Genomic DNA, 20,797 nt, shown 5'->3' with positions numbered 1-20,797 from the left:
TTTGCTTCTTTAGCCCTACGCATCCTCCAATAATCAAACCCATAAATACACCTCATAACTCTTTGCTTTTAACTAATTTCCCACTACGCACTTCTAAACCCATTAATATTATATGTTTTGGTAGGAGATCCCTTGTTGAAGAAATCAACTAATCCTCTTCTACCTTTCCTCCTAAGCAAAAACTTACCGACATATTTAATATATATCTATATAGCAATCTCACCAGCTCTCTGTATACATATATAAACGCCCAGTTGCTACAACCGTATCTCTATTTGATTCATATCTCTACATTTCCATCTTTACTATTCTTTGGTGCAATAATTAGGACAGCGAAAACCATGTTACTGAAACTAACAGTACTTTCAGTTTCTGTTCTCTTCAATTGTTATGTGAGTTTGGCCGCTGACCCGGATCCAGTTCAGGACCTCTGCATTCACAGCACAGAGTTGGCTTCTGGTTTACAGTGCAAGAACTCATCAGATGTTTCAGTGGAAGATTTTGTATATTCTGGTATTGCGCACCCTGGAGAATTCAGTAAAGAAACTGGCTTATCAGCAATCTCTGTAAATGTCAATATCTTTCCTGGATTAAACACGCTAGGCATGTCCTTTGTCCGTGCTGATTTTGACATTGATGGCATCAATGTCCCTCATTTCCATCCTCGAGCAACGGAGATTGCTTTTGTGCTTGAAGGGAGAGTTTATTCAGGATTTGTCGATACAGAAAACCGGATTTTCGCCAAGGTGATTGAGAAGGGTGAAGTCATGGTTTTTCCAAAGGGTCTGGTGCACTTTCAGATGAATGTTGGAGACAAGCCTGCTACAATTTTGGGGAGTTTTAACAGTCAAAATCCAGGTTTGATAAGACTTCCCACGGCAATTTTTGGTTCTGGCATTGAAGAAAAGCTGTTGAAGAAGGCTTTTGGATTGAGTGGAAAGGAGATTTCCAAGTTGAGGAACAGGCTAACTCCTCATGAAAAGAGCTAAATATGCAGGGTATTCTTCAATTCAGATAGTAGAATAAAGGTATGCAGATCATCTCCGGAAATTTTGTTATTTTTTCCTTTGTGACCAGAATTTACTTGGGGCTAAATCCAATTTCAGATTTCAATATATTTAGCATGTAGTTATTGTGATTAAATTTAAAGTGATGAATTTTCAACTTTTTATTCCTGTTTATTTATGGTCACCAGCACTGCAGCTACTTTCGTGAGCAGATTCTTCCATGATGCAATTATTTTGAATTGAAATTCAATTTTCAAATGAAAGAAAAAGATCAATGAGAATTTTGCTCATGTATCAAGAAATTATTTTCTATAAAAGGTACACGTTAATGTAGTTTGATGGAAATTTTAATTGACAAACTAAATTTGTGGAGTGAGATTTTTAACATCCTATTAATAAAATGTGATGCCAAAACAATATATCACAGTGGTGATTATTCATAACTACTCCAACTGCTCTCTTACCCATAAAGGGGCTGCTTGACAATGAAGTTTGATGGTGCAAAATAAAAGCATCAATTGTGCATGATGCAGAGTTGACAACTTCTTAACTCAAAATTCCAAATTCAAACTATTATTAGCAAGTGATTTAAACCTAATAGACTGTTATCCATGGTAATGCTGGGGGTGATACGCAACCATATGCCTCTAACATTATCCGATGAATTCTAGAGTTCTAGGACGCCCATATCCACCATCCCTTCGTCGTCCGTGGGATCTGGGTATCATACCCTTTAGTTGGTTAGAGAGCTCCTCCAGGAAGCTGGCTCAAGCTTAATACTAATCGTTTCGGGAGAGGAGCCCCCTTGAGAACCACTAATGGTGGTTTAATATGAGACCACCTAGGAGACTGGATTTTGAGCTTTATGACCAATTTTATTGACATTCAATCTAACAATGCGAAGATTTTGAGCATTGTCAAGGGCCTCCAACTCGCAGCAGTGCACACCTTTCTTAAAGTCATTATGGAGGTTGATTTGTTGCATACCCATCATCTCTTAGCTAACTTAGCCAGTGGGTCCGAGCTGATTCCCATGGAACATGAGGTCCATTGCCTCCTACGGTTTATTCTTTTGATGATGCTTTAGCCTCTAGAGCCTATGATGTTGGGATTGGGTCTTCTATCCTCTCCCATCCCCCTGCATAGATTGAGAAATACTTATATCTGATTAAGTCCGGTGATGCTTGGATTAGCTTGATGGACTGAATGTCCTCTTTGTATCCAGAAAAAGAAAGTAAATGGTAAAGTTAAAAAAGACTCACCTTACCTCATCTTTTTTCTTTCCATTTTCCTTTTCATCTTCTCCTTGTCTTTTTCCTTTTTGTTCAAAGATTAGCTGCATTGGATTCTTTCTTTAGCATGACTCGCCTTAAAAAAGTTCTAATTCGCCAAATTCCTTCTTCAATTTCCTTTTCTTGGGCTAATACAGTAACAAAGAGGTAGAAACCAATAAAGAAATCTTGAAAGTGAAGTTAATATTTAGGAGTTAAGAGTCACGTGCCAAACACACCATATTCCATGACACTATCTCCTCGTAAACAATTTAGCATTTCAATAAACAACAAAAGCACAAAGCATATTACTGGCTAATACAGAGTGCCAAAAGCAAACCCTAGCTAATTTATTATTTATGCTTCATCTTAGAGCAGAGCACTCAACATCTCATTCCAGATATCAGGGACCCCAGGAAGGCACCAGTGGCTACAATCAGAGGAAAAATCTCTTGGGTGCTGTCTCTCTTCCTGGTCCATTGCCCTTCTATACACAGAAGGATGACCATCTCTGCGGAAAGCCGAAATAGTTGTAATATCCTGCAAATGTACTGGAAAACTCATTTTTCTCAACGCCTCTTTTAGCACTAGTAGTTGTCCAGGAACATGTTGGTGACTGAAATATGGCAAAGGCTTCCTCTGATTATAACATTTCCAACCATTTTCTCTGCAAAGGGATTAATCAGAATATAAAAAACTGAACCATAACCATTTGATGAACTATATGATTCCCAGAGGAATTTTGTGATATACCTATTGTGCCCGGGGGACATGCTCCTGAAAATGACTCGTGTTTGGCGAGGATTGAGGTTTAGATCTATCCATTTGGCCCATGTAGCGAGTCCTTTCTGATAAGCAACCATTGGATTCATATTTTTGAAGAGAGAACTCCCCTCCATGTAATAGTCCCACCTAAAATTATGCAGAATTGAAGGTTCAACTATGGTCATAAAATGCCAAGTTATATACAGAATTGGTTAAGCAGGAATCTGATATAAACATTGAGCAATAAGCAATCAGAGAGCAATATATAACAAATCCAGAGTCTTACAAGTGCTACATTTGGCTCTTATATCAATCAAATTTATTTCTTTATTTTTGAATAGCATTTCAGACTGATGTAAGAGAAATTATTTATAAATGCGAGAAAAGTTTCTTACGAACTCCATTTTTCGGAGTGAGTCCACCAGTGAGCTGAATCAAACACAAGAACATCAACTCCTCTCCAGTATCTTGCATTCTCTTCTATCAAATCCAAGTGCAAGATTCTCTTGTTTCCAGGTCCTTTCTTGAGCTCCACCAGCAATGGAGCCCAACAAAACTCAATTGATGTTTCAAAATCCTGTGCATACCAAGCTTGATTATGTCACTACAAGTGAAAATGTTTGCCATCAAGAACACCACAATCAATCACCTTGAACAAAACATAACCAAATTGAAACCTCAACTTCTTTTCTTACTGAAAGAAAAGGAGAGTTAGGAGTATGAGTGTGTTCATTCTCGGGGTAAATTATCATTAGAGTATCCCTCTAATGATTCAAGCCATACTTGTTGCTTATTTGAGCAAGCTCATCGTCACAACCCCACTGAAGCGTAAGTGCTCCAAATAATAAAGGTGGAGCACTTGACAGGATCTCAATGATAGTTGAAACTATGTCTAATTAATTAGGAAAGGTTGTAGAACCCTTTACACAATTTAATCATGTTGGAAGCTATTATATCCATTATTTCCAAAGCGAACAATATGTGCATGTTTGTATCGCTAGCTTAAAATCAGATTCAAGCATCTTACCAAGGCATGGAAAGACATTGAAAGACCATTGTAGGTGACCTTCTTTCTGCCAGTTGGTACAACTCCTTGCACTAAGCAGACAAGAGACTCCCACTGGTTCCTCATTATGGAATCACCTACTAGCATTATTCTTTTCCTTCTCATTTTGCCAAGAAACTTCAGTGCATCAAACCTGGTTCACCCAAATGGAAAAAACATGTTCACAGCTACTGCATTTATAACATGTTTGGTTATTCTTAATTTCATCATTCAATTATAGGAAAACATATGGTATTTGCATGTATAATTCTAATAGTTAAATGGTCAAAGAATGCGAATTTAAATTTGTTCACGCACAAGAACAGAGAAAGAACAAAGAAATCAATCTACACGAGCACAAGATATTTACACAGTTAGGACAATAACTTGCAATCTACTAGAGCAAATAAATTCAAAAACAAAAAAGGTTATCATAACCTTATGCTATCCTATACCCATTTTACACCCAATCTCATTTGGGGCTATGTTATTTTATTTTTGCAGAATTCATTTGGAAATTTCAAATTTAGTTTTTGCATGAATAATAAATTACCCTTCTCAGCATAAAATAGACTGGCTATTTTTTAAAACAGTATCAGAACGAAAAGCACAAAAGCTGACTCCTGGTACTCTCTGTCTTTACTTAAAATTTCAGCCCAATGAGCGGGTTCAACTTTGATCCACGCTTCCATTAGAGTAGACTTGTGCTTAAATGGTATGTTAGTGGTAACTAAAACTTTGAAAAAAATCAACTCAACATATGAAAACTTTTTTCAAAATGATGAAAATTCGAATGAACTTCCAAAATGTTTTCCACATTTTTCTATTTCTCTGTCCTTTTTGTCAATACAAGATCCATTTCCACAGACACACACACACACACACAAAATTAAAGGGTATAAATCACGGATAAAGCTTTTATGATGTCAGTAACAATAACATGAAAAAATTATTGGGCAATATACCTGGGAATAGAACAGGCATTTGGCTTCCACTTCCACTTTTCATACTCAGAATCCGGCCGGCCATTTCGGCGGCAAGATACTGCAGAGCTGAGATAAGGGCAGTCGGAATCATAGAGCGGATAAGACTCATCATACACCCATTTTCCAGCAGCAAAATCACAATCCTTACGCGGCTCACGCCTCGTCTGAGCCATGTTTACATCGTCGTCTTCGTCGTTATCATCCAGCCAGGACTCAAACTCCTCTGAGCCAAACTGCGATGACTTGCCATGTAAGACACACAGAGAAATAACCAAAAGGGACAAGAGGAAGACAGAATGAGGCTTAATCCATTCAGCCATTAGAGAGCAGAATGGAAGATTCTGTGGCACGAGAGTATCAGTAGAGAAACCAGTTAGTATAATAAATATAGTAATGGGAAATAATTAAGAAGGGTGATAGTTAAAGTTGGTTTCATTAAGGCATGAATTACGGCAGGTGATGGAGCCCACACATGCTTACAATGTTTCAGACAGTAGTTGTTTGTAATTGGTGCTCCTGAAGATGGTAGTTAACTAATAAAATATAAATTTTTAAATATATTATTAAATTATTTCTTAAAATATTACGCTTACAATAATTTAATATTTAATATTTTTATTATAATGTAATCTTTAACATTTTTTAATTATTTCAAAATATAAATTTATTTTTTATTTTTAACAAAAAAATAAAATAAAATAATTAGAACATATTTAAATATTTTAAAAAAGGCCAAACTATTAAATAAGTTTATGTATTATTATAAACTATTCATATTAATATATTTTTATTATTTTTGTACCTTTAAAAATGTTTTAATTCAATCTCTAATAATTAATACACATTAATATTGTTAATAGAAGTAACACGTGGATTCAAGTTGAACATGTGTTGTATTTTGGTTGAATACGTGTTCAGATTTATTTTTATTATTTTTTATAATTTTGGTTCTTCTAATTTTAAAAAATATTTTAATTTAGTCAGTAATCATTAATACACACTAACATTGATAGTAAAAATCATGTTCGTCGAAATTGAACGTCGATAACAGTTCTAATTTTTTTGGTAATATTATTACTTATTAATATATCCAAAACTGTCTCATTGCCAATGATTTCTAATTGACTTGTATTAATTGACATGTTTAATTATAGTTTTCACCTCAATAAAAAATAGTTAAAATAAATTATGATGCATCTATTATAAAAGATAGTTTGTTAGGGTTAAGAGTTATTGGTTGTGATCATATGGACATTACAATTTTTGCAGGGATATGCAGGTCACTAATCCCATTGTCTATTGATTTAGATTATAATTGGTTACAAATATGAGTTTTTCACACCGTGACCATTGAAGAAAATTAAGAGATAGTTATTAAAGCATTGACCTTACCCACTTCTTCATACTCCTTTGATATTGGTGTGCTTTATGATTATTTTTACTTTCTTACACAATTTTTATATTTGATTTCTATTTCTTAGATTTCTCGAGATCATAATGTGGTGACTTTATACTCTTATAAAAAAGTTATAACACACCTAATTAGAGAGTATGTCGTCTTACAATCTCATATTTTTTTAGTTCGTGATTCTTATTGGTTACCCTGATCTTACTTGTTGAATCAATGTTCGATTTTTTTAAAAAATATTCTATCACTACAGACATGTTATATTTATGTTTGTGTTAAAATTATGACGACAAATTCACATAAATGGTTGAATTCAAAATTAACATATTTACTAAAAAAATGTAAAACTTTTTTTTATAAATCAACACTTGTTAATCAATGAATAATACTTAAAATTGAATGAAAAATTCTACCATCCATAAAAAGTTGTACAATTATTTCATAAATCTAACTTCACTAATAGCACATTTCTTTTTCTTCTTTTAAAAAGGCTCTTTTCTATTTCTACATTCAAAAGTAATTGTTAATCATCATTTTTCTATTTTTTTTTTTAATTACTTTTTCTGTCCAAGAAACTAGATAGATAGAAAGAAAGAAAGAAAGAGGGGATATTGGTGGCCGTGATTATCGGCCGTATGTATGTAGGGCACACCATATCTATCATTGTTTTGCTTTCTTTTCATCTCCTAAGTTCTTTAAAAAAAAAAAGAAAGTAATTCTTTCTTCTTGTTGTTGAACGTGAAGAAGAAGAAGAAGAAGAAGAAGATGATGATGATGATGATTATGAGACAGTGAGTTGAAAGCAAGCATGCATTTATTGGAGAGCCAACAAACATTATTATTACAATTTCTCTGTTTTATTGACCAGGAGGTCTTCCCATTAGTTACCTAATTCTATGGAATTAGGGTTATGTAATCAAGGAAACTTTATAATTATGACTTTATGTTTATAACACTAATTCGTGTTTCCAATTGGGTAGTACCCTTTTCTTCTTCAAGGAAACTTTTTAATACTTCTTTGGACTAAGACTTAAAAACTGATTTCAAATTTTTTGAAAAATCAATAAAATAAACACACGAGCCTCACAAGAAATATGAAATAAAAATTAAAAGATTGCTATTAAATGTGAATTAGGATGCCAAATAAGTTTACTTTGAAATTAAATTTCATTTCCTTGAAATAAAATGAAAATTGTTTATGTAAAATCTCTCTGATTCAAGCAAAAACATTTCCAACCTCAACCACAAAAATTGAATACCTAATTTATAAACATTTATCAACAGAATAATTCATTGGATTATAATATATCAAATTCAGTCGACAAAACCACGAAAAAACTATGAAGTTCTACAAAAACACTCTTCGATTTGTATCAAATTCGAAAATATAGAAAAATAAATAAACAAAATCAGGATTGCTAATTAAAAAAAAAAAAAAAAACCGAAGTCTGAGTTCGTTAGCAATAAGCCATTAACTCTTATAAGGTAATCCCTAATAATGTACCTAATGAATGTAGACAAGGCACTTAGCTGAAATAAAAAGAATACAAGAGAAGTCGCTATTAATCCAACTTTTCAAACTCAAATTACAAATTCAAAACTGAAATCAGTAACTTTAATTCATATACAACAATTGTCAATCACATATTTAACTAAATTGAGATAGAGACTTCATACATTTTAACTTGCCAAATGAATTCCCTCCCTAATTTGTTCATCTCATGAATATTACAGAAAGTGGTGTGCTTCAAATATCAGAGAAAAAATCTTTAGTTTACTATGTAAAACAGGGCAGTGGACAAGAAAGGAAAACAAGAAAAAAACAAAAAAAAAAACCTTGGTGACCTATAGCAAGGGCAATGTTTTTAGGAAAAAAAGAAAAGTAAAGAAAAGCCTGGTTGTCTATCCATTAAAATAGCACCATTGGAAATAAAGATGAGGCATGGAGCAATGCAGACTATTCAATTTTCTAATCCTTGCAACAAAATGTAAATGCTGAAACTATTTGGAGTTTCTTTCTTTCATTTTTTTAAATAAAGGGCAATTACAATACAAACAGTCAACTAGATAAGGTACATCCCTAACACAGATTCAGAAGACTTGGCACTGCTCCTACCTGTTCCATTCATAGTCTCCTCCATATCGAGAATTGCCGTTATTTGCTCGACTTAATTCCTCTGGTTTTATGGAATTAGCAAATGCATGCCAACCTATAAGGTATGGCAAGAGGAACTGCATATATTAAATCAGGGTTAATTAGAATATAATATAAGGATTATAATACATATACCCTATGAAGACAAGTGACTTACTGAGGCTTTATTACTAGTTATTGCTACAAATATGCCGTGTTACACAATTTATCTTTAACTCTTTCTATAACCTTATTCACACAGAAATTTGTACATGTATGGACAGAATTGCAGACTTGAGGCTCACATGGCAAAATTAACATGACAAACATTCTTCTCACATGGCAAATGCGTAACTGTTTGTTTATCTCTAAAGGTAATCTCTAAAGGAATTTACCTTAAAGGATTCTATTGTTTTAATAACATTTCTTTCAATAATGCACAAAAATTTATAAAATAAAAATTAAGAATATTAATGTTGCCATGTTAGTCTCAAGTCTAGCATTCAGTTCTAGCTTGAGTTTGAGGATGATAGGGAGCAAGATGATTCATCTAAACTAGATGATAGAATTGAAGAATTGAAGATCTCAATCATGTCATTAAGGGGTCCTCAACAAGAATTGAAGATCTTGATAATAAGCTGCACCCTATAGTTGCAAGGCTGTCTTTTTATTAATCTTGGTAGATCTGGGAAGCACGCACTGCTTCATCGATGATTCTTTGGTCAAGAAATCTTCGGAATTGAAGCCTTGAGACAAAGATTTAAGAAATCTTTGTGATCGACTTTGCCAATCACAAGCCACAATGAAAAACTTTCATGATGCCCACCACCATGAGGTCTAGTTTCAGGTAGGAGACAAGGTTCTCTACATCACCTTTGCCAGCAAGTATCCTTGGGCTGCCAACACTACCTGAAAACAGCGCGCCGCCTCTGTGGCTCCTATGAGATCACTTAATGAATTGGAACTATGGCTTACTGGTTGGCTCTACCAAAAGGAGGATGCATCCACTCAGGGTTCCGTGCATCTTACTTTAAAAAAATTGAAAATGAGTTGGTTCAGCCATCCTCCTCCCAGCAACTAATGGATAAATACAGCCCGCATCAAAGGCCATATTGGAGCAGCAGACAGTTGTAAGAGATCGTAAGTTACTGATTCATAGGGAGAGCCTCTCCGCAACAGATGCTTCAAGGGAAAAAGATGACATACTGCAGCAGCATCCACAGTTGGCACTTGAGGACAAGCACCATGTCGGGGAGGGGAAAAATGTCATGGACACTGCCGCTAACAAGCCAAGGAGGATTATAGAGATAGTGTAGAAAATAAAATAATTAGAAAAATAAATTAGGATTAAAAATGGTTATTTACAACTGTTATGTGCTGTAAATGGAGAGAATCACCAACAAATTTGTTCCAACAAATTTCTCATTGAAAACAGAATTTTGTTAGGTTTTATCCAGAATTTGTTAGATTGTTAGGAGTAGTAGACTTGTATATATATGTGTAAATCATTCATAAAAAAATAGAAGAAGAAGAAGAATATTTTTCTCTTAATTTTCTTCAGATAGTTTATTAACATGGGACCCATGAGAAAGGAAAAAGTGATGGTTAAGGAAAGAAAGAGGATTGCAGCAGGTTCAACTATATTTATTTATTTATTGAAATAAAATTCAACTGTATTTTTTCTAACAGTCTTATTTAGGAACATTTTTAATTATTATTTATTTAGGATAATAAACCGGGTATGAAAATCTTGGTTGTCTAACAGGGGTCTAATTCTCATAGCTTTCTAAATATACCATTGATAAATGATTCAACCCAAAAATTAAGAGCTTTACTCCAAGATTCACGATTCTCTTAAATGATTCTCATTATAGGCAATACTTCTAGCTTGCTTAGGGATTACTGAGGAAGGCCCCTTGACTCGTTCCCGAACATGGGACTGTGACACAAGCAATCTCCACACCAGCATGAAGATAAAAATGGCATACTGAAATCTTTCAGATTGCAGCTCTAAAAGAACTATGTCTTACAAGACCCAAAATACTCTCTATGCTTGTAAGGTAAGTAACCGCTTTTTTTTTCTCTCCTAGCTAAGCCATGGCAATTTCATAGGCTATTAAGAGTGCAAACAGTAACTGATATCTCTTTCATATTCTTTCAGAGGCATCTAACACCACAGATCTTAAGTAGCAACATATTGAGAGAGAGTGTGTTTATGTATGAGAGAGAGAGAGAGAGAGAGAGAGAGAGATCTTACATTGAAAGCTGAGACGAGGACAGTGTACTCTGCTCTGGTAATTGGAATATAAATATTCTCGTCCATGTTTAAAAGCTTGTTTTGAACACCTTGAATGAACAACACCAAAAAAAGACATTGACAAAAAAGTTAGGAAGTAATTTGGCATGTAAGTATCTTGACATTAAAAAATTTCAGACTTAGCAAAGGTCTAAGAACAACGTATTTCCACACTCAAAAATTAACATAGACAACTATGAATTAAGGGAAAAAAATAAAAAAAGCACTGTTTTTCTCATTCACAAGTTCAAGGGTAAGGAGGAGTACTGAGATTAAAGAAGTGGCCAGAGCCATCTGGGAGTGGCTCTACTTTCAACACCTTCCTGACCTTACCTTCCTCACTACAAAATGCAATCATTTTATTAGCCCTCATAAATGTATAAAGAATATTTACAGTGCACAAGATTTGACATTTTTTGTTTTGATTGTGTAACATAGCTATAACTTGATAGAGATTACTTTAACCCAATCAATAGGGCCTGCAATTTTAAATTTAATAAATGGATTTTGAAATCTTATTAAAAAGAAAAAGATCAAGCTTTTATTACATGACAAAGTGTTAAATGGATTTTGAAATCTTATTAAAAAGAAAAAATCAAGTTTTTATTACATGACAAAGTGTGAACAGATTAAAGTGTTAATAAAATTTATCATCCAAAACAAATACAAACTACCAGAACCAAAATTTGATGTTGAAAATATACCCTCAAACCTGAAGTTATCATGTAATCAATAGGTAAACTTACATAATAAATGCAAGTTATTGTTAATATTAACTACTAGCTAGTGAAAAACTCTCTTGTTTATCTTCCAAATATTGAACCTTCCTTCTTCAAGGTCTTTTTTTTTTTTTTTAAAAAAAAAAAAAAAGTGTGAAAGTGTTTATGAACCTTAAGCAGTAAATGCAAATTAGATCACATCAATGAATTTTTTGAGAGATTTCCTTTTAGAGCAGACCACATCAATGAATTATGTTCATTAAGTTAGCATTAGTTTTTTTGTTTTTTTTTTTGTTTTTTCCCAAAGAACTGCCTTTATTTAATTCCTGAATCCTTGATGAAAACGAAAATATATAGATGGCACTCCAAGAAATTTTACTTGACAGACATTTAAATCATGTCCTAAATCTTGAATGAAGATATCCGATAACTTAGACATTCGACTTTAGAAGATGGAATAGAAAGATACAAAACTGGACAACTACCTACGACATGCTTTACAGATCAGAATCCTCTTTTTTACATCATCATAAAAAGATGTGATCAGAAAGAAGGAAATTAATATAAAGAGTTCATTACCATTTCGAAATATTGTCATCACAACACATCCAAGTTCAAGTAACGCAGAAAGAACTACCTTTTTCCTTTGAAAGGGTCATGAAAAAATTCACACGATTCTCTTGTGCCCAGGCTGACAAGAGTTCCGATTTCTGTCACTGACAATGAGAACACCTGGATAAATTCATCATCAAAGACAAATACATAAGTAAAAATAAAGTGCATATCTTGTCAACCAAACACTGATTTATTCAATATCTCTAAAGGCGTGAAATCTTATTCATATCAATAACCATGGAGAATCACATTATGAAAAAATTTACAACTGTGCCAATATGTATTCACATTCACCATTTTACCACTCGTCAACTAGAGCGAGTTGAGTTACTTTTTTAAGGTTTAGGATGAAATTTGTCAAAATTTACAGGCTTGAAAGTTTGTTAAGTATTCATGACTCTTGAAAGATTAGGATAATGGAATGTGAAAAAAGAAAGGCAGAGAGTATATTTTGCAAGTAAATTTTTGTGCATAAGCAGCCAGTACAATCTCCATGAGAAAAAAAGGAAACTTTTTCTCACATTGAAAAATCCATTGTGGCCTAAATCTTCAAAAAATTTATTTAATTCCATTAACATTTAGAATTTGAGGCATGCAATATCCTCTAAAGATCAAAGAGGTATGGATCACCTGCTTCCGGCTCCAGTCATACTGTCGAACTCCTGCTGCAGGGGCAAACTGTAGCAGAACAAAACCTTCCTTGGATAATTTGAATGCCCCTGACTGCAGCCATAGTAATCATCATTTACACATAAGACCATCAAAGAAAGAGACGAAGCAATTTGATATCCACTGGGTACTGTGTTCTTACAATCAACAAAGCAAGCTGAAATAAAACATACATCTAAAGCCACAAACTCCGGAGCTCTAGGCTCCACCGTAAGAGCAGCCTTTCCCTTGTATATCGAGTGGCCAACGAAAAACCTAGGTGGTAATCCTCCAGCTACAAAAGAAGGCAAATAGATAACTTCATTAATCACACACGCAATCCGGTAACTCCTTCCCAACAAAAAGATGACAAAATAAAGTGAGCTACATGTTCCATTAATTCCCAAATTTCTCCTTTCGAGCAACTAATTTTCTCGGCAACCAAACAAGTGAGAGAAAAAGGCAACACTTACCGGTTGTTGCCCCAGCTGGAGACTGCGAAGAAAAAGAAGAAGAATCGCTGAATTTTTTTTGCTCAAAGTAATCTGAGTGGCGGCATTTCACTAACAGCTTCTTCGTGACGTTCTCTTTGAAAGAGATGGTAGAGATATTTGAACTAAAACCATGGCTTGTGTCAATGGAGTTAGTGTAGGAAAAAGAGCTGGTGTGGCAGAATTTAGGGTTTAGGGCTTTGAATTTGACCGCTACCGGTGGAGAAGATAAGAACTGTAGTTGTTGCTGCAACATTGTATGCATTTCTCCGTTCCCTCTTCCGTGCTTTTTCAATTTTCGCCAGCGAGAAACTATAACTAAGGGAATTGCTTTTGCATTTGCACTGTCGCTAAAAATACTTGCCTGGATCAGGGTTCACAGTAACAAAGAACAGATTAATGCCACATGGATACATGTTTGACACGTGTATGGCTGTCATAAAAAAAAACCGCCAACAAGAGCAGGTAATGTCCGCTTGTCCAATTAGCAGCCACACGCGAAAAAAACGGAGGAAGAGAGGTTCAGATTCGTAATTAGAAACCTTTCTGTTTCTCAGAATATTGATTGCTGAATGAATTTCTTGAATGTGAAAGGAAATGTATTCAATTTGTTGTGGTTGTCGAGTATTGGTGCCTGAATGGAGGCACAGAAATACTAGGGTTTTCTTGCTTTTTCTGCATTCGAAGAGAAAGATGAGCTTTGTTCCTCGGAAAATTTCCTCTTCGAAGAATGAAGACTCGGTTTCATTGCCTAAACAAAGCCAGGTAATGCAAATTATTTTCATCGTCTTCTTGTTTATGTATTTCTTGTTCTCTTAAACGTTGTCTGGTGATTGCAGCTGGGTTATGATCCTTCAGAGGAGTTGTTTGGGATAGATTTAAAGCTGAGGTATTAGAGTTTTTTTCTTTTTGAAGTTCATGCTTTCCAATATACTTTACCTAGTTTAAAAGGTGTTCATGGATTGCTGAAGGTTATACTTAAACCTTCCGAATTAAGCGATTGATTAAGAAAAGCAGAACCTGTTTGGACCACTAAAAGGAAATTTTTGTTTGTTTCTAACCCTCAAAGCCAGCATGTGAAGACTTTTTGTACTTCCTACCTTAATATTCATTTTTTGATGTTTGCCAATTTAGCTTTCGCCTTGCTTCTGCAAAGGTGATACGTATTTCTGGCTAGGTAAGCTCCCTAATCAAATTGATCTGGTTAAGTGCAGAAATACTACTCATGGGACACCCAAACCAAGGTCTTGGTTTGGTCCAAATGGTCAATATATCAGAGAGCTTCCTTGCCCAAGTTGCAGGGGTAGAGGCTATACTCCATGTACGGAGTGTGGAATAGAGAGATCGAGATTAGACTGTTCTCTATGTAATGGAAAGGTACATCCTTCTGCAATTACAATAATATTGCTCAAATAGATTTTTCTCTTGTACTGATGACTCATATATTGTTGAACTATACAAGGTCAATGTAGGTACATTTAATACTTCAAAATATTTTTAGTGTTATTTTCTATAAATATATCTTTACAACAAACACATTATCTTATTGTGTGAGTATATGGAACTTGATATTAAATATGAGTAGTTTTCTAGAAAATACTAAAGGCAACTTTTTATTATTTTCTAAGCTTCTGCCATATTTTTATTTTCCTTTTTCTCAGCATTATGTTTATTCATAAAGACAATGTAGAAACTGAAAAGAAAAAAAATTTATTCATTTACCGAATGGATTACATTTTTTTTAAAGTTAGATTAATTGTTTTGCACTTTGAATGTTGACAAAAGAAAGGAAGAAATTGGAGGACAAGGAAAAGGGTGGAAATAAGGGTTCAAAAAGTTATTATTATCCCCTTCGCATATTTTTTTGTTGAACTTTTCCCACTGTATGATGGTAAGAATTGCAAGGGAAAAAAGAGTAAAGGAAAGTTGTGAACACAATTTTAATGATTTATAGGAATATTTTGGCTAAAAAAAGTAGTAGTTTACAATCATAAAATAGATCCACTTAGTTATTTTTTAAATAATAATAAGCTAAGAGCTTATAAGTAGGGAAAAAAAGCCACTCAAGTAATTTCCCTCCATTTTTCCTCCAAATTTGAGGAAATGGGGAAACAAATATCTAGAGCAGAAAGGAGCGAGGTAAAAGGTATCTCTTCACTTCCTCTCCACTTAGCTAAGGACTTTGCAAGTGGGAACATTAGAAGTTTCAAAATTTCTTTGCTTTCATTTTCCTCATTCTCCGCATTCGAAATATTCTATAGAAGCTTGGGTACTTTCCTAGGTGATTCTTGTGTTTCAGAACAATAAAACTTGAGAAAGTCTTCCTCTTTCAGTCCAATTAATATATTTATCTTTTCAATTCACAAACAGATTTCATATGGATAAGCATATTAGAGTGCTTTTTGTTTTCTGAATTCTCTTTGGGGTAGGGTGTGAGGTGTATAATATAAAAACATCATTCAGATAAATTGCATCTTTTACTTAATGCTTCATAACTTTTGATACCTCCAAATCATGACAGGGTATAATGTCTTGCCGCCAGTGCTTGGGAGATTGTGTTATATGGGAAGAGTCAATTGATGAACAACCATGGGAGAAGGCCCATTCAGTGTAATTATTCGATATTCTGGGTTTGGCTTACACTCTTGTTACTTGACTAAGTTCATGCTTCTCTTTGACCCATATATTTTAGTATATTCATCATCATCTAGATTCCTTCAGATGGTTATGCTTCAAATAGCATCATGTACATCATGTTTATTCAAAAGTTTATTCATTACATTTGCAAGTGCAAACATAACTGAAATGTTATTGTGGTCTTAGGGTTATTTACAAAAAAGTTATTATGGTCTAAGGGCCATTCTCTTCAGTCTGATTGTTTAGGTGCACCAAGAATAATTTCACATAGTGGGGTCTCTTTTGATTGCTTAGATGCATTAAGTGTAAGATAGCTGCACGACAATATATGCAACTTTCTTAACAAGATTTTCTTACACAATCTCCCAAAAAAAAAAAATTTCTTACCATAGTTATTCTTCAAGCTGCTATTCATGCAGCAAGAGGTCTCAGATAAGACTGTTGGCCAATCCTTATTTTCATTGATCACTCATATCTTCTGTTGACCTTTCCCTTTAATTTAGCATCTGCTGTTATCCCTTTTAATAGCACTTCCATTAAATTTAAACAAAATTTTAACATACTGGAATTTCTAATGACGTTCATCTAAATTATGGACTGGTGTTGATGATTCTTAATTTTCATGTTTATGCTGAATGTCTCAGTTTTATATGTGATGCTATGTTATTTGTTTTATGTGATTTAACTTTTTGTTGGTTTTCTTCAGTTCTCCATTCAGGGTGAAGGAGGATGATGAAGTGGACAATTTAGAAATAAAGCTGGATGTGAAGAAAAAAACAAAGCGTGTATACCAATCACCATCTCCTGAAGTTGGACAAAAGATTAGCCGATCACTAAAAGTTAGTTAAAACTTTGAAGATACCTAGAATATATTTATATGCAAAATGATATTTCAGTTGCATACCTAATGATTACTGGAAAAGTAAATGAATATGTGCGATGAGCAGTCATTATCCATTTGTTACTTTTAGGGATAGTTTTGGAAGTACCTCGACCAGAAGTCCAGAATACTTGTCAGCCAGCCACTATCTAATGGCATATATAATATCCTTAACCCATCAGGGGAATTGAATGGCTATATCCCATCAAACTAACTATACTATTTCTCTGTTGCTGGTAGATGCAATATTATCATATTTGCAAGTAAAATATTTCTTTCTGGGTAAACTGCCACCATCATGAATTGGCACTCATTATTTTGTGATGTCACGATGTTTGCATTTGTTTCTTGTTCATTATCTGCATGAACTGGCAAGTCACTGGCTGGATCATAAATTTAATCTTTTATGTTTAGTTGGATGATTGCAGAGTCTGAATGCCAAAACAGGGCTTTTTAGTAAAAGAATGAAGATTATCCATCGCAACCCCACTCTTCATGCACAACGAGTGGCTGCAATTAAGGTCTGTATGTAATGTGGGTAGTATTTATTGTTTCTTGAAGAAATGTAGCTTCAATTCGGAAATAGAGACCAGTTATCTTCTTGTGCAGATGTTATTCCCATCTCTGCAATATAACTTATTTCAAATGGAATGATGGCTATATACCTATTTTTCAGTAATTTATTTTCTGAATACCAAACACACTAATGTGCCTCTTGAAGATTGAAAGCTTTTGGAAAAATATTTGTTGAAATTTATCATCCATTTTTATTTTCTGACTCGAATATATTACCTTGAACTTTTGAAGAAATCTGCCTTAATTTATCATCTTTATAACCCAGAAAGCAAAAGGAACTGCTGCGGCTAGGAAGCGTGCCTCTGAAGCTTTAATAGCTTTCTTCAGTGATCCAGAAAACCGCCGCAAGCGGAGCATAGCCATGAAAGGTCCGTTTAATTCTCTCTCTCTTTTTTTTTTTTCTGCGTAATGGAGAAGAAGCTCTTATCAATTAGAAGTTTAATGCTGACAATAAGGTTGGGCTCTGTTTAGTACATGGATTTTTTTTAGCTTTTATTTCCTAAGTTTAGATGTTTTGTATATAAAAACATGTATGGTAGTACATGGATTGTGAAGGGGTGGGCCGGATTCGGGTGGGGCTGGGGCTGGCTACAGGCCCCATGGGCGTGGGTTGTGGAAGAATATTATGAAACAGTGGCCAAGTTTTCTTTCCTGCATCAAATGGCAATTGGGTAAAGGGGACAAAATCAGATTTTGGCAAGATAGGTGGGCTGGTGAGGATAGATTACAGAATTTGTTTCCCAGAATTTTTTAAATTGCATATCCGAAAGGGTTGGCGGTGGCTGATGCATATAGGCTTTGTAATGGCTGCGTTGATTGGACCATTAGAGTCAATAGACATTTAAATGACTGGGAAATCAAGGAGTACGAAGAACTTTTGATAATATTGGAGAAACAATGCATACAAGAGGTACCTGATAAGATTCTGTGGAGTCTTGAGAAAGGGAGTAAGTTTTCTCTTCAATTATACTATAGCTTTTTGGTTGGGGGGAGGAGGAAGGAAGTCTGGAACTCCCTATCAAGCAAATCTGGAAAACTAAATTGCCCTCTAGAATGGCTTTTTTTGCATGGGAGGCGTGTAGGGAAAAAATACTCATTTTCGACAACTTAAGGGCGAGGGGACAGGTTATCGTAAATAGATGCTCTCTTTGCATGTGTGATGAGGAATCTTGTAATCACCTACTGCTATAGTGTCCTGTTGCTCACAGCTTATGGAGCATTATTTATCAGCTCTTGGGGATTAGTTGGGTGATTTGTGGGAATGTGGGGAGGGGGGGGGGGGGGGGACTCTGGGCTTGGGATGGGCTGATCAACAAATGTAATGTTACCAATTTGATTCCTTTTGTCTGTTTTTCGGTTATTTGGAAAGAAAGAAATGCTAGGGTCTTTGATGGGAAAGAGTTAGGGTTGTATAAATTAAGAGATAGGTGGATTAATTATTTTAAATTTAGTTTACTTGGTCATGATATTGTAAGGAATGAAGGTTTTGGGGATATCATTGACATACTAACTACTTTATAAATTATTTACGGGTCACTGTCCCCTCTTTTTGGTACCTTATTAATTTACACGTTACTTTTTATTTCAAAAAATGGATTGTGAATATGAGAGTAGAATTTGAAAAAAAAACTAATGTTTTCATAAGTTATTTTATTTATATTTATTAATTCACAAACACATTAATATATATGTCATGAGTCAACACGTGTGTGAACACATGAATTTAGGAAATTAAAACTATAAATTTTTTGTGTACGAAACAAAGCCTTTGTGCTTTTCTTTTTTTCTATTTCAATTAAGATTGTTTATGTCTTATCATGTTTGACGTTATTGATAATGATTGCTTCTAAAAATTCATTATCAGCCCAGCATGCCACTGCCTGTTTTTAAGTGCTCTTGCGATTCATTTCATTTATGGTAATCATGTTGGTGAAGATCATTTACGAACTGGTCTTATTTGTGCTAAAAAGCATATTTGGACCTCAATTTTTTAACTCTGATTTGTTTTGGTTATTTATCAAAGTTTCAAAATTTTAAAAATGTTTTAACTTCTTTTCAATCAGGTCCTCTTGTTGTCTAACTCCCATGTAAATTCAAGTAATTACCAGATAAGTATTAGATACCATATATTTCACTAAAATCTGTCAAAAGTGTTTCTTACCACTTTAAATGAAGTCGGTTATTATAGAGATAAAAAAAAAAAGGAGATTCCACATTTTGAATGCCACAATCTGTTTTATGCATATATAAGGGTATACTTACGTGTATACTTACATGTTGAGTAACAATGCCACAAACGATTTTATGCATATATACGGGTATACTTATATGTTGAGTAAAAATTGCACTATATGTCGGACTTGATTGAAAATAAATTGAAATCTTAAGTTATTGAAATTTGCTTAAAATCTAAAAATATAGATTGAGACAAATTTACAATTGGAAGTTAAGATGAAGTAGCAAATATGTAATTTAGCATGATGACTATATTATTATGCTTGTAGGTAGCTTTATATCAGTTAATTTTCTTTGTGATTCAGGGGTTAAATTTTACTGTCAAAATTGCGGAAGGGAGGGCCACAGGAGACACTACTGCCCAGAATTCAAGGATACAGACAGGCGGTTCAGATGCAGAGCATGTGGTGAAAAGGGCCATAACAGAAGGACCTGCCCTAAGTCAAGGCAGAACAATCTTAAAAGAAGGGTCACAAGGTACCATCGGTGTAGAATATGTCGGGTTGCCGGCCATAATCGTAGGACATGCCCCCAAGTAAGTGGATTAAAATCGGATAATTCCGGTGACAAGGAACACAGGCAGACTGCCAGAAAATTGTGTACCTGTAAATTGTGTGGAGAGAAAGGGCATAATGTAAGAACATGTCCTGGTAAGAATATGTAGTCTTTAGTTGAGAAAGGTAGCCAAATGATTTTCCTTCTGGCCACTGCGCTGTATTGTGAACCAAATGCGTTTTGTGTGCAAATTTGTTCTCAGCTATGGTGACTACACCCTTTTATTTATATTTACTTTTTAGATATATTAGTTTTCATTTTCTTTGGTAAAATTAGCAAAAGAGTTGGACGAAAATTATAAAAGAAAAAAATCAAGATAGGGTTTTAGAAAACTAAAAATTGATAGTTATTGAATAATTGATATTTAAGTGGAAGAAAAAGAAAAAAAAAATAGTAATTATCATCATATTTTTTCTCTCTGAATTATATTTATTAGTAATAATAACTCTTTGAAACAATAATATTTTTGTTTTAATTTGTTAAATAATTATTTTTTATGATAAGCGTACTGGTTAATTATAAATTAAAA

At 34.1% G+C, this 20,797-nt stretch overlaps 3 protein-coding genes and 1 pseudogene across 4 annotated transcripts; 2 read left to right on the top strand and 2 right to left on the bottom strand.

Annotated features, from left to right (window-relative positions):
* Positions 1–223: 223 nt before the first annotated feature.
* LOC110814276 (germin-like protein subfamily 3 member 2 pseudogene) lies at positions 224–1,164 on the top strand (annotated as a pseudogene).
* Positions 1,165–2,457: 1,293 nt separating this feature from the next.
* TBL36 (TRICHOME BIREFRINGENCE-LIKE 36) lies at positions 2,458–5,458 on the bottom strand. The gene is made up of 5 exons (XM_022041683.2): positions 5,054–5,458; positions 4,071–4,242; positions 3,439–3,620; positions 3,032–3,190; positions 2,458–2,945 (listed from the first exon to the last, which is right to left on the bottom strand). The coding sequence occupies exons 1-5, from the start codon at positions 5,392–5,394 to the stop codon at positions 2,648–2,650; spliced, it is 1,152 nt and encodes a 383-aa protein (XP_021897375.1). The 5' UTR covers positions 5,395–5,458; the 3' UTR covers positions 2,458–2,647.
* Positions 5,459–8,365: 2,907 nt separating this feature from the next.
* Positions 8,366–13,710, bottom strand: LOC110814306 (single-stranded DNA-binding protein WHY1, chloroplastic-like). Of its 2 annotated transcripts, XM_022041728.2 has the most exons (7): positions 13,368–13,709; positions 13,089–13,189; positions 12,877–12,969; positions 12,269–12,363; positions 11,180–11,253; positions 10,874–10,962; positions 8,366–8,714 (listed from the first exon to the last, which is right to left on the bottom strand). In XM_022041728.2, exons 1-7 carry the CDS (start codon positions 13,648–13,650, stop codon positions 8,595–8,597), a joined length of 855 nt encoding a protein of 284 aa, XP_021897420.1. In that variant the 5' UTR covers positions 13,651–13,709; the 3' UTR covers positions 8,366–8,594. The 2 variants fall into 2 exon arrangements, with proteins under 2 accessions (XP_021897420.1, XP_088065204.1); XM_088209078.1 differs by lacking the exon at positions 11,180–11,253 and having other exon boundaries at positions 13,368–13,710.
* A 151-nt stretch (positions 13,711–13,861) lies between these two features.
* On the top strand, positions 13,862–20,513 carry LOC110814294 (zinc knuckle (CCHC-type) family protein). Its single transcript, XM_088209077.1, has 8 exons — positions 13,862–14,150; positions 14,225–14,274; positions 14,600–14,762; positions 15,907–15,995; positions 16,729–16,861; positions 17,331–17,423; positions 17,744–17,846; positions 20,019–20,513. The coding sequence occupies exons 1-8, from the start codon at positions 13,983–13,985 to the stop codon at positions 20,375–20,377; spliced, it is 1,158 nt and encodes a 385-aa protein (XP_088065203.1). The 5' UTR covers positions 13,862–13,982; the 3' UTR covers positions 20,378–20,513.
* Positions 20,514–20,797: the final 284 nt, after the last annotated feature.

This window comes from Carica papaya, chromosome 8 (genome assembly GCF_054855325.1).
Source record: "Carica papaya isolate Zhongbai chromosome 8, ASM5485532v1, whole genome shotgun sequence".
Taxonomy (NCBI): Eukaryota; Viridiplantae; Streptophyta; class Magnoliopsida; order Brassicales; family Caricaceae; genus Carica; species Carica papaya.
The sequence above is the reverse complement of the archived record's forward strand: the minus strand, read 5'-3'. Positions and strand labels throughout refer to the sequence as shown.